Source organism: Mirounga angustirostris, unplaced genomic scaffold (assembly GCF_029215605.1).
Source record: "Mirounga angustirostris isolate CCGP_5_RB_7025 unplaced genomic scaffold, mMirAng1.0.hap1 SCAF_9, whole genome shotgun sequence".
NCBI classification, from domain to species: domain Eukaryota; kingdom Metazoa; phylum Chordata; class Mammalia; order Carnivora; family Phocidae; genus Mirounga; species Mirounga angustirostris.
Genome location: NW_026991717.1, coordinates 71,144,461 through 71,166,560, shown reverse-complemented (window position 1 = coordinate 71,166,560; position 22,100 = coordinate 71,144,461). Strand labels below are relative to the sequence as shown.

The 22,100-nt window shown below is 43.2% G+C and overlaps 1 protein-coding gene and 1 long non-coding RNA gene across 2 annotated transcripts; both read right to left on the bottom strand.

Annotated features, from left to right (window-relative positions):
• Nucleotides 1-13,162: 13,162 nt before the first annotated feature.
• Nucleotides 13,163-14,461, bottom strand: LOC135361595 (ribonuclease K3-like). The gene is given in 2 exon segments (XM_064570747.1): nt 13,163-14,123; nt 14,125-14,461. Coding segments are annotated over 2 exon segments (537 nt in total). The 5' UTR covers nt 14,206-14,461; the 3' UTR covers nt 13,163-13,667.
• A 48-nt stretch (nt 14,462-14,509) lies between these two features.
• LOC135361597 (uncharacterized) lies at nt 14,510-19,053 on the bottom strand. The gene is made up of 3 exons (XR_010405107.1): nt 18,969-19,053; nt 18,754-18,884; nt 14,510-14,636 (listed from the first exon to the last, which is right to left on the bottom strand). It is a non-coding gene; the product is annotated as an uncharacterized LOC135361597 (long non-coding RNA).
• Between the last annotated feature and the right edge of the window lie 3,047 nt (nt 19,054-22,100).

The following is a 22,100-nucleotide window of genomic DNA, read 5'->3' as shown; positions in this document are numbered from 1 at the left end:
TTTATTGAGTGAGCTGATTCTGATTACCAGATCAGAAAAATGGCCACCTCTTAGTTGGAAAGTCAGAACCTTCAATTTAGGAGCTAGAGGGGACTGTAGAGATTGTTAAATTGAAGGAGAAGAAGTAGATTTTGACTTGTGTATCCACTTTAATGGGAAGGATCTGCTTAGAATGCTGTAGAAAAACGTCTAATAAGCGATGTGGTTGAAAGCAGGATGGAGGTAAAGGTGTGTGTGCCACTTGCCATCCCTGACCTAATGTAATTCCCATTTTTATAGAGGAACAGCCTTAAACTCAGAAAGGGTAAGTGACTTGCTCATGGCTGCTGCTCATTAGTAGCACAGCTGGGACTAGACCCCCAGGTCTCCTGGCTTCCAGTCCTTGTTCTTTCTGCTACCAGAGTAGACTCAGGAAGAAAATCCTGCAGTCTCCCTTTTCCTAAGAGCGGAGAAGGAGGGCACCTGGGTGGCTCAGTTGGTTAAGGGGCCTACTCTTGATTTCAGCTTAGGTCTCCATCTCAGGATCTCAGGGTCATGAGTTCCAGCCCCTAGTTAGGCTCCACTGGAGGCATGGGGCCTACTTTAAAAAAAAAAAAAAAAACAATTAACAGACAAGCAAAACACCCCTAAGTGCTGTGGGTGGAGCTCTCTCCCTGAGCTCGCTGGTGGCTCTCTCTCGGGTTTCCAGGGCCCTGGGTCTATGAGCGCTCTGTGTCTGGCACCGCTTCTATACAGCCCTTGAAAATGCTGAGACTCAGCTTCTGTCATCACTTCATCATCTCTTTTGACTCCCTGTTTACAGTTGCATCTGGTTCCTAGAACTAGAGAAAGGCCCTACTTCCAACCAGTCTGACCAGTTCTGTCATTGTCCTTATGTACGACATTCATAAATGTTGGAAGAGACTGTGTTTCTCTTAAGTAAAGTGAACCTTTCACTTCTGTAGAGGGGAGAAAGGCTGCGGGTGACAGGGGCCAGACATCCCTGCATTTCTGTGGTGATGGGAAGGAGTCTCACTCCTCACTAGCAGTGAGGATGGAGAAGGAAACTTGGAGTTTCTCGATAGGTTCCTTGAGCCAGAATTTGTCTTAAGTTCATCTCACCCTTATTCCCAAACCCAAAGCTCCTCATTTCCCTCCTGCTGGTGCTAAGAGAACACTTTCCTGGAGCTTTTAAGAACACTCACTTGGGTTTTGCTGCCCTTATATCTGCACATTCACCAGCTCTGGCTTCTGACTCCCTGCACATTCTGGGCCTGGGACTGCTGGGGGCTTCCGTCTGGGGAAGAAAGTGATAGGTGGTGACAATGGTCCAGACCAGCACAGCCGGGGAGCAGGTGGGGAGAGAAAGTGCTCTGAATAGGAGGACACCGAGAGAGGAAAGATAGAGTCCTGTCCTGGAGAGGCTCAGGTACAATCAAGGAGAGAAACACCTCAAATAATCTGGCAACAAATTGGAGGTGTCTGTTCAGTGGGGAGACTATTTCTACCCCACAAAGAAAGGAGTACTAACCCCTTCCAGGAAACTAATCTGGGCAGATTAATTTTAAATTTGAGGTGCTAACATATTAAGGTGAATATCTGCTTGAAGGCAGAAATGGCCATATCCAGTGATTCTTTCAAGGAGGCTAATGCTAATTTCCAGAAAATTCTTCAAAACAAACAAGCTTCAGGAATTCTGCATTCTCAGTGGACAGGTAAGCCCATCTCCATGTCCCAGCTTCTCCTTAATCCTACAGCTGCAAGTGTCCCCTCAAAATCATAGTGTCTTCTGCCTTGCTGATCCTCTCCTGCCTCTCTCAGGGGTAAATTCTTCCTTCAATCTTGAAGCCGATAGCACCCCCAGCCCAGTACTACCCCACGTCAAAACAGATCAGTCCTCCACACCTAAAGGAGTCCTTCACTGAACAGAGTACCTGAGAATCATCCCGGTTCTTTCTTTCCAAGTGCTACCTCATCAGCGTTTGCACTTTGAGCTTTCTAACTGAAAGGAAAGGCCACTCCCAATCCCCACTCTTGTCTTCTTAGACTGATTCAGCCCTCACAGAGCAAGTGGGAACACTAAGAGGGTGCTGAATCTATCCACCATCACTTCCCTATTGCTTTTGGGACTCAATCATAAATGTGGGATGGCCCTCCACCTGCATGATTCATGGTTCATGTTGGAGGGTCCTACAAGGAAGGCACAGAGTGAAAACCTACCTCCTGAGGACGAGACAGGGGCACACTTGGAAGCATCTCAAAACATTGCCAGGAGTCACTTCCTAGGGGACAAGTCGCATAATACCTTTGCAAATCCTTCAGCAAATCCATGGATACGTTGAGTTGCTTCAGGGCTTACATAAGTGTGGGTGAGAAGAGGTCTTCTTGGCCTTCTGCCTCCAAGCTTATCTCCCTTCTCACTCTCTTACTGTCTTCTTAGTTAACAACGAAGAAGGAGTTGTTCATCTGAAGCACAGAGTATCACTGAGCATGTTCTACTAAAGAAGAGGGTGACTGTACTTTAAAGGTCATAACCGCTCTCTGCCATTTTCTAGTTTCTTCTGGAGACAAGTCTGGGCAGGGCCTACACTGCCTACCCGGGATCACTTTCCTTCCTTTTCCACCCTCCGTGAGTCTTCAGCTGGGTGGATAATGGGGCCAGGGCACCTGATTTAGCCCCAGCCCCACTCTCAGCTCCCTGTGTCCCAAGGCAAGTCTACAGCCCTCCTTGGAGCAGTTTTTTAATCGGTAAAATGAGAGGGATGGGTTTGGTAATTTCCAAGTCTCTTACACTGATGACTATCTAGAGAAGCATCCGTTCTCTTCCTAGCAGTGCTGGCCAGGGGCATGTGGTTTTTGGCTACATGTGAGAAGGCATCTCTAGAATAATCACCTCATTGAGATCTGGTTTAGTTCAGACTTCTTCCCTCCGAGCCCTGGGTCATCCAGGCAACTTGGAGCCCCTTCCAGGGAAGAGTCTCTTCTCAGGCAACTTCAGACAGCCTCTGAGAGTCAAAGCTGCAGCTCGCTTCCGCCAGGGCTTGTTAGGCTTCCTGGACCCTGACAGCCCATGAGATTTTCGTTTGGCTCCGATGCCGCAGAGGGGAGAGACGAATGCTGAGGCAAGATTAGGGCAGCAAACAAGAGAACGCAAGAGTGGGACCTGGAAGTTTCTGAGTGTCATTAGAAACATGCCTAATAGAGGTTGGGGGGTGCTTGGCTGGCTCAGTCCATAGAGCATGAGACTCTTGATCTTGGGAGTTGTAAGTTCAAGACCCACACTGGGTGCAGAGGTTACTTAAAAATAAAACCTTTAAAAAAAAATAGAGGTTGAGAGCTGGGCCCTGCTTCAGGCCAGCATGTTTGGCAGCCTCTCTTCCCCACCTCCCTCAAACTCCTCCTTCCCTCCCATAAACACCACTGAACAATTATTTAAGGGGAGGGCTGTCCGATAATGTTGTATGTTGTAGCATAGAGACAAAATCTGTATGTGCATATGGCTAGATACACATGTGATCATGTATATAGACCTGTGAAATTAAGGAGCGTCAGGGCAAGGAAGCCCATTTGTGATCTGGCTCCAAGACCTTCATCTTAAAGATGGAGAAACTGAGGCATGAAACCAAGTATGGAATGAAGAAAACCAAGTCTGTGGATTCCTTGAGTGTGTGCTTTTATGCTTTGCCTGCAAATTTTCGTTCTTTTTTTTTTTAATTTCTAAAAATGATCAGAATAGGAAAATATATCTTTTCCATCTACGATTCTCTGAATTTTAACACACATATAGAATTGTTACCAGATATAGCCAAATTATGGAAAGAGCCTAGATGTCCATCAACAGATGAATGGATAAAGAAGATGTGGTATATATATATACAATGGAATATTATGCAGCTATCAAAAAATGAAATCTTGCCATTTGCAATGACATGGATGGAACTAGAGGGTATTATGCTAAGTGAAATAAGTCAATCAGAGAAAGACAAGTATCATATGATCTCACTGATATGAGGAATTTGAGAAACAAGGCAGGGGATCATAGGGGAAGGGAGGGAAAAATGAAACAAGGTGAAACCAGAGAGGGAGACAAACCATAAACGACTCTTAATCTTGGGAAACAAACTGAGGGTTGCTGGAGTGCAGGGGTGTGGGAGGGATGGGGTGGCTGGGTGATGGACATTGGGGAGGGCATGTGCTATGGTGAGCAATGTGAATTGTGTAAGACTGATGAATCACAGACCTGTACCCCTGAAACAAATAATACATTATATGTTAATAAAAAAACAAATTAAGGGACGCCTGGGTGGCTCAGATGGTTGGGCATCTGCCTTCGGCTCAGGTCGTGATCCCAGGGACCTGGGATCGAGCCCCGCATCGGGCTCCCTGCTCGCTGGGACGCCTGCCTCTCCCTCTCCCTCTACTCTTCCCCCTGCTTGTGCTCTCTCGCTCTCTCAGTCAAATAAATAAATAAAATCTTAAAAAAAAAAAAGCAAAAACAAATTAGAAATAAATTAAAAAAAAGAGAGAATTGTTACCAGATGATTTATCACAGCCATTACCTCGGGAAATGAACAGGGAGCCTTGGCCTGCGGGGGTCAACTGCTCCATCCCAGGAACCCCGACGGGGCTGCACAAATCCATAGCATAGCTCCTGGCTGGATCTGCCCACAGTATTGCCAAACAAACTCAGATAAACTCATCACAAGAGAAGCTAATAAGACAAGAGATAAGAGTTTGGAAAAGAGAAAGGGAGAGATTTGTTTCCAGTGCCAGCAGCTGGGGGAGGTGGCAGGCTCAAGCCTTAACAACTGATCTCTCTTCCTGCAAGATGGACACCTAGAGTTTTCTAGGAGAAGTTCGGGGGGAGGGGGGGTGGTACCTGCAAGAGAGCAGACAAGGATCACAGGTGGGGTGGGGATATGTTCAGCCCATGATCTGGAGTAGGGAAGGGGATGTGTGGGATGGTTTTCCAGGCATTCTGTTGCTTTCAGGGCTTTTCTGGTCTGGAAGTTGAAATGTTCTGGTCATCGTCAATGCCTCAAGAAAGTGCAATAAAAAATGACTGTTGGGTTCTATACTTGAGCAAGAGGCTCACTGACAGAATTGTACAACCATTATCACAACCAGGATACACAACAGTTCCATCACTCCCATTTCCCCTTGTGCTAATCTTTTATAGTCATACACTACCCACCTCCCGACACCTGGGAACCACTGATCTATTCTCTGTCACTATTGTTCTGTCTTTTCAAACTATCGTACAAATAGAATTGCACAGTATGAAACTTTCCAAGACTGGCTTCTTTACTCAATGTAATGCCTTTGAAAGTCATCCAAGTTGTTGTGTGATCCATAGTTTATTCCTTTTTATTGCTCAGTAGTGTTCTATTGCATGGATGTTCCATAGCTTGTCTGTCCACTCACCCACTGGAAGACACTTGAGTTGTTTCCATTTCGGGTGATTATGAAGACAGCTGCTTTAAACAGCTGTGTACATATTTTTGTGTGAATTGGTGGAAGAATAGACACACAGATCAATAGAACAACATCGGGAACCCAGAAACAGGCCCACACAAATATTTATTTATTTATTTGTCAGACAGAGAGCAAGCCAGCACAACCAGGGGGAGTAGTAGGCAGAGGGAGAAGCAGGCTCCCTGCTGAGCAAGGAGCCCGATGTGGGACTCGATCCCAGGTCCTGGGGATCATCACCTGAGCCAAAGGCAGACATTTAACTGACTGAGCCACCCAGGAGTCCCTGATCAAAAGTTTTTTTGACAAAGGTGTAAAGCAATTCTAGGCAGAAAAGATAATTTTTTGGTGATTGAACATCAAAAAAAACCCATGCAACTCCCTTCCCCAAACTTTCAAACCTTAAATATTCCTTCCCTTGCCCACTTTTTAAAAAATTTCTTTAAATTCAATTTAGTTAACATATAGTATATTATTAGTTTCAGGGGTAGAATTTAGTGATTGTCAGTTGCATATAACGTCCAGTGTTCATTACAACAAGTGCCCTCCTTAATGCCAATCACCCAGTTACCCCATCCCCCCACCCACCTCCTTCCATCAACCCTCAGTTTGTTTCCTATATTTAAGTCTCTTATGGTTGCCTCCCTCTCTGTTTTTATCTTATTTCCTTCCCTTCCCCTATGTTCATCTGTTTTGTTCCTTAAATTCCACATATGAGTGAAATCATATGGTATTTGTCTTTCTCTGACTTATCTCATTTCGTATAATACCCTCTAGTTCCATCCATATCGATGCAAATGGCAAGATTTCATTCTTTTTGATCCCCTGACCACTCTTTCCACAGAGGCAGTTCTGTACCACTGGAGAAACCTATGATACGCTTCTTAGTCCTGGACCCACCAGCTAGATCTGCTCTCATCCAGAGAGTGATTAAGTGGGAGCCTTGAGGTTGAGACAGGGTAGGCAGTGAAAGCAGAGGAAGTTAGAAGAAGGAAGGTAGAGGGAGGTGCCTGGGTGGCTCAGTTGGTTAAGCAGCCTATTCTTGATTTTAGCGCAGGTCATGATCTCAGGGTCCTGGGATCCAGCCCTGTGTTGGCTCTGTGCTCAGCACAAAGCCTGCTTGGGAATCTTGCTCTCTCCCCCTCTGCCCCTCCCCCTACTTGCACGTGCTCTTTTCTGCTCTCTAAAATAAATAAACAAATCTTAAAAAAAAAGTAAGTTAGAGGGAATTATAGATATGGCATGAAGGAAGTAGGTCTGGAGAGACTTGGAGGAAAAAATGGATGAGAAAACAAGATTAGAAAGGATGGCATAGTTGGGTGCATAGTTCCCTTGGTTCTGTTGATTTCCTGTTCTGGAAAGTTCACTGATCAAAACACTCAGGAGTAGGAGGAAAATCTATTTTTTTCTTACAGGAAATATAGTTTCACTTTTCCAGAATTCTACCTTCCTCTCTTGGGCTTTGAGGAATGGCAGGTCCACTCTATGGCTTTTAAAGAAGTGATTAAGTTAAAATGAGGCCCTTAGGGTGGACTCTCATCCAATGTGACTGGTGTGTTTATAAGAGAGGAAGTGGGAACACATGGACATGTGTCAGGGGTGCACATGCACAGAGAAAAGACCCTGTAAGGACACTGCAGGAGGGCAGCCTTCTTCAAGCCATAGAAAGAGTCTCAGAAGAAACCAAACCTGCCAAAGCCATGATTTTGGACTTCTGGCCTCCAGAATTGTGAGAAAATACATTTCTGGTTTTTTTTTTTTTTTTTTTTTTAGGATTTTATTTATTTATTTGAGAGAGAGAGAGCACAAGCAGAGGGAGAAGCAGGATCCCCGTTGAGCAAGGATCCCAATGCAGGACTTGATCCCAGCACCCTGGGATCATGACCTGAGCCGAAGGCAGATGCTTAACTGACTGAGCCACCGAGCGTCCCATATTTCTGTTGTTTAAGCCACTTGGTCTGTGGTAGTTGTTATAGCAGCCTTAGCAAACTGATACACCCTGTCACCAATTTTCCCAGTTCTCTTGAATTACATCTTTTATTTCTTGGATCAATGCTCAGTGTGCCACCATGACATCCCCTCATCCCTGACACAGCTCATCCCATCCTATATCCCGGACTGGAGCCCTGGAGCTTGGTGTCAGTGAGGTCAGAAGGGAAGGCTCCATGTTTTCTCTCTCTATCCCAGGAATGGGAACAGATTGATGAGGCTCACTTTTATTCTGCCAAAGTGCCATAGTTTAGGATAGCACATCCTGAACCCCCTCTATACTAAAAATCAACAAATGTGCCAAGAGAATTTAAAGAAGCGAGCCATCCTATATTCATGGGTATAAAGACTCAGTATTATTAAGATGTGGATTCTCCCCAAATTGATTTATAGAGTCAACTCAATTCTAATCAAAATCCCTGGAGGATAAGCTGATTCTAAAATCATATGGAAATGCAAACAACCTAGAACTGCCAAAAGACTTTTTTTAAGATAATATTTTTAAGTAATCTCTACACCTAAGGCAGGGGTTAAACTAACAACCCCGAGATCAAGAGTTGCATACTCAACCCACTGAGCAAGCCTAGCACCCATAGAATAGCAAAAAAACCCAAAAACCAAAACAAAACCCAAACCAACTTTAAAAAGAGCAAAGTTGAAAGGCTTACCTCACTTGGTTTTGAAACTTATTATGAAGTTGCGGTGGGTTGGGGGCAGTAAATCGGGAGGGAGGGATTCTAAAGTAGTATGAAGAAAATTTGGGGGAAGGATGGATACCTTTATGATCTTGATTATGGTGGTGGTTTCATGAGTATACACATATGTCAAAACTTACCAGATTGTATTCTTTACATATATGTAGTGTATTGTCTTTCAGCTCTATGTCAATAAAGCTATAAACACCATTGGGAACTTATTAAAAGATGTGTCAGGAGAATGAGTAGATAAGCTACTAACTAGGAGAATATTTGCAAGTCAGATGTCTGATTTTTAAATATGTATCCAGAACACATAAAGAAATCTCAAAACTCAAAATTTTATTTTATTTCTTTTAATTTAAATTTATTTTATTTAAATTCAATTAATTAACATATAGTGTATTATTAGTTTCAGAGGTAGGGTTCAGTTGTATATAACACCAAGTGTTCATCACATCACCTGCCCTCCTTAATGCTCATCATCTAGTTATCCCATCACCCCACCCCCCACTCCTCCAGCAACCCTCAGTTTGTTTCCTATGGTTAAGAGTCTCTTATGGTTTATTTCCCTCTCTGAGTTCATCTTGTTTTCTTTTCCCCCCTTTCCCCTATACTCCTCTGTTTTGTTTCTTAAATTCCACATATGAGTGAAATCATATAATAATTGTCTTTCTCTGATTGACTTATTTCACTTAGCATAATACCCTCTAGTTCCATCCACATCGTTGCAAATGCCAAGATTTCTTTTTTTGATGGCTAATATTCCATTGTATATATATATCACATCTTCTTTATACATTCACCTGTCCACGGACATCTGGGCTCTTTGCATAGTTTGGCTATTGTGGTAACTATTTCACCTATATGTGGTCTCTCTCTTCCCCTCCCCTCTTCCTCTTCCCATCCCTCCTTGCCCAGTAGTCCTACCTCTGGGTGGACAGTGGTTCCTAAATCAGACTGCCCATTACAGTCAGGCAGGGACCTTTAAAAAAAAAATTCCATAAAGCCCAGGCCCCGTCCTCATAAATTCATCTAGTTGTTTATTAAGTGTTCATAAAATTCATTTAATGGGATTGAGTTGGGACAACTTCTGTGTCTCTCCTTTACTGTCATACTGATAACACACTCACAACACTTCCGACACCACATGTGTATGTGGGGGAGGTTCCTACAGCAGACTACTCTGCCACACCGGCTGGATATTCTACAATTTAACTCAATTCTGACACTACCTCCCTGGAGATAGTGTCAGCTCCCCCCCACAGGATAAGGGCTCAGTCCCACAAGACTCCCCCAGTCCAGATGCCAATCCCAAGTCCAACTTGTCTCCTGTGCTTCTGACTGCCTGGCTATAAATCTGAGCTTCCCACCACCCCCTTGTTTATTCGATGATTTGCTAGAGCTGCTCACAGAACTCAAGGAAACACTTATGCTTTATGAGTTTATGGAAGGATATGATAAGGAGAAAGATGAACAGCCAGATAAAAAGATAGCTAGAGTAAGGTCTGAGAGGGTCCCTAATGAAGGAGCTTCTGAACCTGTAGAGTTGGGGTGCATCACCCTCCCAGTGTAGCTGATGCTGGAAAGATTTTAGGGTTCGAAGCCAACAGCCAAGAAAGAATTCTTGAGATGTCTTTGGTGCAAAAAGGTGGCTTTATTAAAGCAGGGGGACGGGACCTGAGGGCAGATAGAGATACACTGGGGTCATGAAGAGGGCCCATTATATACTTTCAAGTTGGGAGGGGGTTAGGAATAGGATAAGTCTCTAAAGAATTGGGAAGGAAGGTTTCCAGGACCTTGAGGGGATCAGCTATTTTTGGGAAAAGGTCATTTATTACTCTCTAGGAAAACTTTAATCACGAGACCTTTCAGATTTATATCAGTGGACCGTAAGTTTGGGGGATGTTTGCCAACACGTATCCTGTTGGGGAGAGATAAAGGGGTTTCCAAATGACTTTTTTTTTTATTTTTTAAAGATTTTATTTATTTATTTGACAGAGGGAGACACAGCGAGAGAGGGAACACAAGCAGGGGGAGTGGGAGGGGGAGAAGCAGGCTTCCCACTGAGCAGGGAGCCCGACGCAGGGCTTGATCCCAGGACCCTGGGATCATGACCTGAGCCGAAGGCAGACGCTTAAAGACTGAGCCACCCAGGCGCCCCTCCAAATGACTTTTGTATATTATAGTAGACTTACGGGATCCTGGGTTTCAGGCTAAGATCGCCCTCTGCCCTTGGCCAAGTAGTAACATCGAGGCAGCTGTATTCCTAGAAGAATGTCACTCTTCCTCTGTCAAGGACTTGTCAGTGGGCTGTAGGTAGTAAGGAAATTTAGTTTTCTTTTGTATTTGTTTCCCCCATCATAAATGTGTTTGTGAGGCTACCTCATACAGGCAGGATCAATTATTACTTCCATATCCAGTCCCTCTCCCCTCCCTCGAGGATGGGGGTTAGGCTGAAATTGCCAAGCTTTTAATCATGGCTCCATCTTTTGGTGATCAGCCCTATCCAGGGACCACCCAGGTGGCTGCAAAGAACAAAGATGTTCCCAGTGCTCTTATCACTTAGGAATTTACAAGGGTTTCAGGAGCTCTGTGCCAGGAATCAGAGGCAGAAATCAATATATATTTTCTCCTATCTCACAGGGGTCCTGTCATTGATTTTTTTTTTTTAAGCTCCCAGGTGCATTTCATATGAAATTCTGAGAGAGTCATCTGCATATGAAACCAGAGTTGAGAACTGCTGGAACATTTGCTAAGTTTCTTTCTAAGCTTTGCCACTTTGGATCATTCTATAAAGAATGTCAGGTCATTGAAGCTGATTTAGGGATATACCTAAATGAATATCTGATTTAGTCAGTCATCTTGACTCTCCCACAATGCATGATTGCACGCAGGAGTAACACAAATCGGAGAGAGAGGCCAACTTGGTCTGGTCCATTAATTTAGAACAAAGACCTCTGAGCATAAAAGATTGTCCCCAAGTTATCCTCATTCTTACTCCCTCCCACAATTACTTTAATCTATGAGTTCCCTAATGTATAAATAACCATAATTGAGTAGTGCTTGAGAAAGAGTGAGTAATTGAGTGGTTTAATGAAAGGAAATTCAGCCTTTTACTAGGTTACTTTGTCCTAGAATCTCCTGAAATGTCCAAGTAATGTTTAGAGAGTACATAAGTCCATTGTGACTACTGATCAGGTTGACGCATGCCATCTGGGATCATGACCTGAGCCAAGGCAGACGCTTAATGACTGAGCCATCCAGGTGCCCCAAAGATGAATACTATTGAAAGCTGCTCTAAATTGGAGGACTCAAGTCCCACCAGATAAATTCCCCTACTGGGTACCAACTTTCTCAAGTGCCAAGTTGTCCTGGCCTTCTTATGTCTTCCCACTGAGAGGGGCCTTCAGTATTTAGCACACTTGGAATCCAGGCTCCTGAAACCTGAAACTTCATATTTCCGTCTTTGTTTCTAGGACATGACATAAATATGTGGCATGAAGGAAGATGAGTCCAAGTAGCCCACCTGTGAAAGGACTCGCTCGGTTTGGAAAGATCCATTCTGCAGTGCAGATAATTGACACACTAGTAACTACTTCAGTAGGTGGCCTTTCTGATAGGCATTATGTTTGGCTGCTACTCAAAGACAGATCAGTCTACAAAGCACTTTGACTTACACTGGCCTGCTAGCCCTATGAATCTAGTAGTTGACAAGGAAAGGGAAAGGTATGCAGGATTAGCAAAATATGCCACCCTAAAATATGCCTTTTTGGCATAAGAATAATGTTAAGCTGTTTATTTTGAGAAAGTGCTGACCAGAAGAAATTCTGAAAGCAGAGTGGAGGTTACCCTTTTGTAGGGGAAATTTACATTAGAAAGGAGGCTGTAACAGGAAGTGAGCCATTACAGGGATCACTTTCATCTGAGAGAGTCATCTGCATGGGAGGGCAAATTTCCTTTCCCAAACATTGCCTCCTCTCACCTTCCTCTGAATTGTCTTCCCCCCTTTTAAAGACCTAGACCCCTATCCTTTCCATAGTCAGAATGGTCCATAAGACTCAATTGGCTAGTTGCTTTTAAGTCTAATATTTTTGTGGGGTTCCCGTATGTATGTACGTAATTAAAATAGTTTTTGTCCTATGAAGTTGCCTTTTTAAAAAAGATTTTATTTATTTATTTGACAGAGAGAGAGGCAGAGAGAGCAGGAATACAATGAAGTTGAGGGGCTCTCAGCCAAGAACCTAAAATGGTAGAGGGAAAATTATTTTTCCTCCCCTACAATTAGGACCTAAATTCTTAATCCCAGCCAAATTCTTAATCCTAGTCTTTCAATTTCTAAATCTTCTACCTCTTAGAAAACCCCATTACTTCTGTGATATTTCAGTATTTAGGTAAGGCAGGAAGGTTTTTAGTACCTCAGTGCTTTTTTTTTTTTTTAAACAATTGTAAATATCTATACATTCAACATTGGAGGATGTAAATACATAAGGTAAATATTAACAGACATAAAGGGAGAAATTTACAATATCCCCAGTGCTTTTTTTTTTCCTTCATCTATGCTTTGTCTTCATGCATTCCAATAAACCATGGGAGAAGTAACTCTAAGGCTACAGTGGATTACTATCCCTACTACTACTACTTATATTTAAAACATTATCTGATGAAATACAGAAACCATAGTAAAGATGTAGGATGCACCAGTGTCAGAGTTAGAACCTGTGTGTGAAAGTACTCCAGACACTCTTTGAGGTATCTGTGCCACCTCCTAATAAACATAGACTGTGATTTCAAGGGAAATATGTAAAAGCCATGAGCAGAATTTGAAGGGATGGAGAACACTCTTGCTCCAAGTCCCAGGGACACAGGGGTGGCAGAAGTGGCAGAAGAAGCCTTGGGTTGCTGAATAACCTCAAAAGTCGCTTAGGGCCCACAGAGTTCTCCTGAGAATGTTGACAAATGCAATCAAGATGGCCCCAGGCTGGCAATGATGTGAGAGGCATCCCAAAGACACACACTCACGGTCATTACAATGCAACAGAAAGTGATTTTATTGCTGTGAACACAATGCAACAAAGCTTGGCAGAAGTTCCAAGATTCAAATATGAGGCCTGGGTCTTCCTTTGCCTTCTTCCTTTGCCTTCCATTGAAACACACAAAGCTCCAAAGCAGAAAAGAATCCTGTTTGTTTTTGTCCCCAACTGTGGTATTGCCTCGTGGCCCTGTAATTCTCCAACTCCCCTCCTTTTTTCTTCTTTTTTTAAAGATTTATTTATTTATATGAGAGAGAGCACAAGCAGGGTGTGGAGCAGAGGAAGAAGACAACTCCCCACCGAGAAGGGAACCTGACATGGGACTGGATTCCAGAACTCTGGGACAATGACCCCAGTCGAAGGCAGACACTTAACCCACTGAGGAACCCAGGCACCCACTCCTTCTTTCTCTAAGGGAAACATGGAAATCAACAAAAGGAAAGAAAAAGAATAAGAGAACCTGCACCAAGTGATAGGGAAAGTCACAGAAACCTTAGTCTTAATCTAAGTGCACAGGAACCAGAGGATAGGGAGGGTCGCCTGGCTGAGGGGGGTTACAGGCAACAGTATAGAGTTGGTACTGGGGAGTGGTACTGTAGCGGCAGTTGGGATATGTCCCTCCAGTGTGATAGCAGTAAGTCATGCCAATAGGATTTGTACTCTGATGGCAGTTATTCCAGCCATTCCTGCAGATCCTGTTGGGCAAAAGACAGGTAGCAGCCACCCTCTGGAAGGAGTCGTGCAGAAAGGTGTTTTCACCCTTACATTTGCCTTTAAGACTATTGACACGAGGCATTTCCTTGTGGCATTGGACAGGACCTGATCTTATATGTGATATTTCAAACTTCTGAGCCCCGGTGGGGCGTGGAGGCCAAGCACCAAGTGGTTGCACTGGCCCCCATGATCCCAGCAGCAACAGGATGAGAGGAAAGAGTCCCAGAAGATCCAGCATCATCTCTTCTGTATAGGAAGAGGAAAGAAAGTGAGAGAATGACAGTAGTAGAAGCCATAAGAGCAAAATTATTATTCACATCCATATAGATCTTTATTGCTCCTTTCAAGATTTCATTCGTCGAATTTTTTTTTAAACCATCTTCTTTCTGACTTGAGTCTCACATTCCGTGAAGGACCTGAAGCCCAGGGAGGAGGAATGTGAGGTAAGATGACTTTTCCTCTGACTGGCAGATCCCATTCTTTTCTTTGTCCTGTACTTATGGGTCTAGAACCTCGTCTCTTCCCTCCTCCCTTCTGGAATATTTCTCCTCCATCTATGTGACCTGGACCTTCTGGCCATCTTCACGGCTCTACTCTCCCCAGCCCCCGGGTTCTCCTCTTACCAGGTCTCCGTGCTGGCGCTCCCACTGAGATCAGAGGCCGTGGTTAGTCCCAGGCTCAGAGGCTTTTGTCTGCTGTTCCTCTGCCAGGTATGCCAGCGCAGCCTGCGTGCAGCAGGGAAGGGTTCCGAGCCCTAGGAAAGAGCAAAGGGAACCTAGGGCTTGGAAGATGCACTTCTTGTGCACAGTGTGGATGAGACCCACACTCTCCAACTCACCGTTTAAAGCCAGTATCACTGCAGGTACAGGAAGAGCAAACCTACTTAAAGCAACAATAAGGAAGTGATAACTTCCTCAAAGAAGTTCTGAGAAAGAGACGACTTCCTGATATAGGTGGAGAGCTTCCTTCCTGATCTTAAGCTTTAGTGTTTTGAAGCTCTAAGATTTCAGTTCTTTAGGAGAAAACACACCACGGAAATTTGATATAATAGTTGACCATGTACCTGATAGTGTTGTGAGTTGCAACAGCAGACTTGAATGAATTACTCATTTATGTGTATGTTCCTTGGCCAGATACTGGGCTACTCAGATCCAGAAGCTCATGATCTAATGAAAGAGACGGTCAGATACATAGACAAATACATTGTATATTAAGAACTGTAAATAGCTTTTTTGGCTGTGGTGGATGAGACCCCAGGGGGCTGTGAGGAGCTGGTAGAGAGAAGGACACAACACCTGAACTGAGTTTTGAGGATTAATTGGAAGTTAGATGAAGAGAATGGTAAGGTCATCCCAAAGAGGGAAATGTGTGTGAAGAGAAAGTCAGACGATTCGTTCCTGGATCCATTTTGAAAGCATAAGCACACTAGAGTGGTATTAGTTGCATTACTAACTTTGGTCTATGTTATTATGTTTGCTACTTAATTATTTTTTATGTACCTCTTTTTTACTTTGCAAGATTTATTTATTTATTTGACAGAGACAAAGAGAGAGAGAGAGCAGGAGTGGGTGTTGGGGCAAAGGGAGAGAATCCCCTGGTAGAGTCCCCACCCTGCATGTAGCCTGATTAAGTCTCAGTCCCACCACCCCTGAGATTATGACCTGAGCTGAAACCAAGAGTCCAAAGTGCAACAGAATGACCCACCCAGGTGTCCCTGATATACTTACTTACTAACCTCATGCATGACCAGTCATTAACTTTGCTTTTTTACTCCTACTTCCTGTTTACCCACTGATTGTAGAAACCCATGGGGAACAAACAGCAACAACTGTCCTGATGTATCTGATCCCATTGCTCACATAATGCCTCATTGTCCACAAGAATGCTTACCTCTAGATTCTTTCAAGGACTCCCCAACAAGGTTTCAAGAAACCCCTTACCTTCCTTTCATGTATATAAGTTGTCCCTAAGATCAACAGGGCATAACAGCTTTGGGAATGAGCCCCTGCTTTCTCCTTGGGTTGCCTCCTTGACTATAAAGCTTTCCTTGCTTTAAATCCAGTGTCTCAGAATTCGGCTTACTTCACATTGGGTGCATGGACAAGTTGGAGTCTGGTAACAAAGAGATCCATAGGTGTGAAGGAGATGGGCCAATTTAGGGTATTTGCCTCTTGAATCTGTTCTTACTTTTTCATTGGTGCTATCATACATTTATTTGGACTCTTATTGCCTCCTGGAGGGCTCACAGAAAAGTCTCCTACAGGGACAGGGTCCCTGCCTCTAGCCTCTTTTCCTTCAATCTGTTCTATATATCACTTCCAGATTAATACTCCTTGAGCATAAATAGAATACTCTTGCTTTTAGTGTCTTCAATTATCTATAGGATAAAAATCATTTCATAAATGATTTTTCATCTAGCTCCCCGCTTGGCGGGGGGCCTGCTTCTCCCTCTCCCTCTCCCCCTGCTTGTGTTCCCTCTCTCGCTGTCTCTCTCTGTCACATAAATAAGTAAAATCTTTAAAAATAAATAAATAAATAAAATAGTTTTTGTCCTATGAAGTTGCCTTTTTGTAATGGGGGAGGGGTTCTCAGCCAAGAACCTAAAATGGTAGAGGGAAAATTATTTTTCCTCTCCTACACCTAGTACCTAAATTCTTAATCCCAGACAAATTTTTATTTTTATTTTTTCAAGATTTTATTTATTTGAGAGAGACAGAGATAGAGTACATGCAGGAGTGGATAGGTGGAGAGGGGCAGAGGGAGAGGAAAAAGCTGGTTCTCCTCTGAGCAGGGAATCTCCATTGGTCTGGAACACAGGACCCAAATTCATTTTCTAAGCTTAAGGCAGAGGCTTAATAGTTTAACCCACTGAGACATCCAGGTACCTGCCAGCCAAATTCTTAATCCCTGTCCTTCAATGTCTAAATCAACTACCTGTGCCAAAACACCATTACTTCTGTGATATTTCAGTATTAGGTAAGGCAGGAATGTTTTAATTCCCTAGTGATTTTTTTTTTCTGATCTATGCTTTCTCTTCATTCATTCCTATAGATAATGGGACAATTGACTCTAAGATTAGAGTGGATAATTATCTCTACTCCTACTTATATTTAGAACATTTTCTGGGGCACCTGGGTAGCTCAGTCGGTTAAGCATCTACCTTCTGCTCAGGTCATGATCTTAGGGTCCTGGAATCTAGACCAACTTTGGGCTCTCTGATCAGCGGGGAGCCTGCTACTCCTTCTCCCTCTGCTCTACCTGCTTATGATCTTGTTCTCTCTCTCTCTGTCAAATAAATAAGTGGAATCTTCAAAAAAACAAAAATAAAAACATTATCTGATAAAATGCAGAAACTATAGTAAAGATGTAGGATGCACCAGTGTCAGAGTTAGAACCTGTGTGTGAAAGTACTCCAGACACTCTTTGAGGTATCTGTGCCACCTCCTAATAAACATAGACTGTGATTTCAAGGGAAATATGTAAAAGCCATGAGCAGAGTTTGAAGGGATGGAGAACACTCTTGCTCCAAGTCCCAGGGACACAGGGGTGGTGGAAGTGGAAGAAGAAGCCTTGGGTTGCTGAATAACCTCAAAAGTCACTTAGGGCCCACAGAGTTCTCCTGAGAATGTTGACAAATGCAATCAAGATGGCCCCAGGCTGGCAATGATGTGAGAGGCATCCCAAAGACACACACTCATGGTCATTACAATGCAACAGAAAGTGATTTTATTGCTGTGAACACAATGCAACAAAGCTTGGCAGAAGTTCCAAGATTAAAAATAGGGGGCCGGGTCTTTCTTTTCCCTCTTCCCTGTTGTCTTCCATCAAAACACATCCAAAGCAGAAAAGAATCCTGTTTGTTTTTGTCCCCAACTGTGGTATTGCATCTTGGCCCTCTAATTCTCCCACTCCCCTCCTTCTTTCTTCTACAGGAACCACGGAAATTTAATAAAGGAAAAAAAAAAAAAAACCCAGAAGAGATCATAAGAGAACCTACACCAAGTGAGAGGGAAAGTAATGGAAACCTTAGTCTTAATCTAAGTGCACAGGAACCAGAGGATAGGGAGGGTCACCTGGCTGAGGACCGGTATAAGCAACAGTGTAGAGCTGGTTCTGGAGAGTAGTAGTGTAGCTGCAGTTGGGATATGTCCCTCCAGTGTGATAGCAGTAAGTCATTCTAATAGTATTTGCACTCTGGTGGCAGTTATTCTGGCCATTCCTACAGATCCTGTTGGGCAAAAGACAGGTAGCAGCCACGTTGTGGAAGGAATCCTGCAGAAAGCTGTTCTGAGGCTTACAGCACTGATTATAAATATTGACAGCAGACATTGCATTGTTGCATTGGACAGGACCCGCACTTATATGCTGAATTGCAAACCATTGAGCCCTGGTGGGGCGTTGAGCCCAAGCACCAAGTGGATGCACTGGCCCCCATGATCCCAGCAACAACAGGATGAGAGGAAAGAGTCCCAGAAGATCCAGCATCATCTCTTCCGTGTAGGAAGAGGAAAGAAAGTGAGAGAATGACAGTAGTAGAAGCCATAAGAGCAAAATTATTATTCACATCCATATAGATCTTTATTGCTCCTTTCAAGATTTCATTCGTCGAATTTTTTTTTAAACCATCTTCTTTCTGACTTGAGTCTCACATTCTATGAAGGACCTGAAGCCCAGGGAGGAGGAATGTGAGGTAAGATGACTTTTCCTCTGACTGGCAGATCCCATTCTTTTCTTTGTCCTGTACTTATGGGTCTAGAACCTCGTCTCTTCCCTCCTCCCTTCTGGAATATTTCTCCTCCATCTATGTGACCTGGACCTTCTGGCCATCTTCACGGCTCTACTCTCCCCAGCCCCCGGGGTTCTCCTCTTACCAGGTCTCCGTGCTGGAGCTCCCGCTGAGATCAGAGGCCGTGGTTAGTCCCAGGCTCAGAGGCTTTTGTCTGCTGTTCCTCTGCCAGGTATGCCAGCGCAGCCTGCGTGCAGCAGGGAAGGGTTCCGAGCCCTTGGAAAGAGCAAAGGGAACCTAGGGCTTGGAAGATGCACTTCTTGTGCACAGTGTGGATGAGACCCACACTCTCCAACTCACCGTTTAAAGCCAGTATCACTGCAGGTACAGGAAGAGCAAACCTACTTATAGTATGTGACTCAAAGAAGTTTTGAGGAAGTGATGACTTCCTGATCCGGATTGAGTGCTTCCTTCCTGATCTGAAACTTCAGTGTTTTGAAGCTCTATGATTTCAATTCTTTAGGAGAAAACACATGATGGAAATTTGATATAATAGTTGTCATGTACCTGGTAGTGTTGTGAGTTCCAACAGCGGACTTGAATGAATTATTCATTTATGTGTATGTTAATTGGGCCAGATACCAGGCTACTTAGATTCAGGAGCTCATGATCTAATGAAAGAGATGGTCAGATACATAGACAAATACATTGTATTTACAAATGTAAATAGCTCTTTTGGCTATGGTGGAGACCCCAGGGGGCTGTGAGGAGCTGGTAGAGAGAAGGCCACAACACCTGAACTGAATTTTGAGGATTAATTAGAAGTTAGGTGAAGAGGGGCGCCTGGGTGGCTCAGTCGTTAAGCATCTGCCTTTGGCTCAGGTCATGATCCCAGGGACCTGGGATCGAGTCCCACATCGAGTCCCACATCGGGCTCCCTGCTCGGTGGGAAGCCCGCTTCTCCCTCTCCCGCTCCCCCTGCTTGTGTTTCTGCTCTCGCTGTCTCTCTCTGTCAAATAAATAAATAAAATCTTTAAAAAAAAAAAAAGAAGTTAGGTGAAGAGGATGGTAAAGTCATCTGAAAGAGGGAACTGTGTGAAGAGGAAGCCAGACACTTGGTTCCTGGACCCATTTTGAAAGCATAAGCAAAACTATAGTTGTATTAATTGCCTTATACACTTAGGTCTAAGTTGTGTTGTTCCCTACTTAATTATGTTTTATATACTAATTTTTCTTTGTAATATTTATTTATTTAATTGAAAGAGAGAAAGAGAAAGAGAGATCACAAGTGGGTGGAGGGGCAAAGGGAGAGAATCCCCAGATAGACTCCCCACCAAGCATGTAGTCTGATTAGGGCTCAATCTTACCACCCATGAAATCAGGACCTGAACTGAAACCAAGAGTCAGAAGCTCAACTGACTGAGTCACCCAGGCATCCCTGTTTTTTATACCTCTTAACTTCATGCATGATCAAACACTAATTTTGCCTTTACTACTACTCCCTGTTTACCCACTGATTGTAGAAACAACGGGGATCAGACAGTAACATTTGTCTTGATGTATCTGATCCCAGGTCCCAAATAGTGCCTCATTGTCCACAAGAATGCTTACCTCCACATTGCTTCAGGGATCTCCCAACAAGGTTCAAGTAAACCCTTACCTTCCTTTCATGTGTATAAGTTGTCCTAAGATCAACAGGGCAAGGCGACTTTGGGAATGATCCCCTGCTTTCTCCTTGGGTTGCCCCCTTGACTATAAAGCTTTCCTTGCTTTAAATCCAGTGTCTCAGAATTCGGCTTACTTCACATTGGGTGCATGGACAAGTTGGAGTCTGGTAACAAAGAGATCCATAGGTGTGAAGGAGATGGGCCAATTTAGGGTATTTCCTTCTTCAATCTTTTCTTACTTTTCCATTAGTGCTGTAATATACTTATTCAGAATCTTACTGTCTCCTGGAGGGCTCACAGAAAAGCCTCTTACATGGACAGGGTCCCTGCCTCTAGCCTCTTTTCCTTCCAATCTGTTCTACATATCACTTCCAGATTAATACTCCTTGAGCATAAATAGAATAGTGGAAGACTCTTGCTTTTAGTGCCTTCAATTATCTATAGGATAAAAATATGTCTTTTTAGAGCAAAATTGCAAGATACAAGGTTAATATACAAAAATCAATTGCTTTCTTATATACCAGCAATAAACAATTTAAATCTGAAAAAAAAAAACTTACATTAGCACCAAAGAAAAATGAAATATCTACATATGAATCTACTCAAGAATAGGCAAGATCAATATGAGGAAAACTATAAATCTCTCATGAAAGAAATCAAAGAAAGTCTAAATAAATGAGGAGATATTCCTTGTTCAGGCTGAAGGAAACCTGACATAGTCTGGTTTGGCTCTTTGACATAAAAAATTTTTTTCACACCAAAGGTAGTTAAGAATCAGTAAATGCTGAAAAGGCTCTCCCTTTTTTGCCTAAAGGCAGGGAATAAATTCTTTTCCAGAGACAAACTCTTACCAGCCAGAGGTAGTACCAGAGGAATCTGGAAACAAACCTTGTTAAACTAACCCTTTTCATCTATCCAACAAGAAGTTCTGACAATTGTAAATATTTATGCCCCTAACTTGGGAGCAGCCAATTATATAAACCAATTAATAACAAATGTAAAGAACATACCGATAATAATACAATAATCTTATAATTATTGGAATTTACAACCTAGGCACAGCAATGGACAGATTATCTATGTAGAAGATCAACAAGGAAACAATGGCTTTGAATGACACACAGGACCAGATGGACTTCACAGATATATTCAGAGCATTTCACTTTAAAATCACAGAATACACATTCTCCTTGAGTACAATGGAATCTTCTCCAGAATAGATCACATACTGCTTCACTAATCAGGTCTCAACTGGTACCAAAAGATTAAGGTTGCTCCTTTCATTTTTTCAGACCACAATGCTTTCAATCTTGAACTCAATCACAAGAGAAAATTTGGAAGGAACACAAACACATGGAGGTTAAGGAGCATCCTACAAAAGAATGAATGGCTCAACAAAGAAATTAATGAAGAAAAATTTTAAAAATTCATAGAAACCAGTGAAAATTTAAAAAATTCATAGAAACCAGTTAATATGAAAGCACAACTGTTCAGGATCTTTGAGATGCAGGAAAGGCAGTCCTAAGAGGAAAGTATACAGCAATACGAGTCTTTCTCCAGAAACAAAAAAAATCTCAAATACACAATCTAATCCTTTTTTTTTTTTTAAAGGTTTTATTTATTTGACAGAGAGAAAGACAGCCAGAGAGGGAACACAAGCAAGGGGAGTGGGAGAGGGAGAAGCAGGCCTCCCACGGAGAAGGGAACCCGATGCGGGGCTTGTTCCCAGGACCCTGGGATCATGACCTAAGCCGAAGGCAGACGCCTAACGACTGAGCCACCCAGGCGCCCCCACAATCTAATCTTACACCTAAAGGAGCTGGAG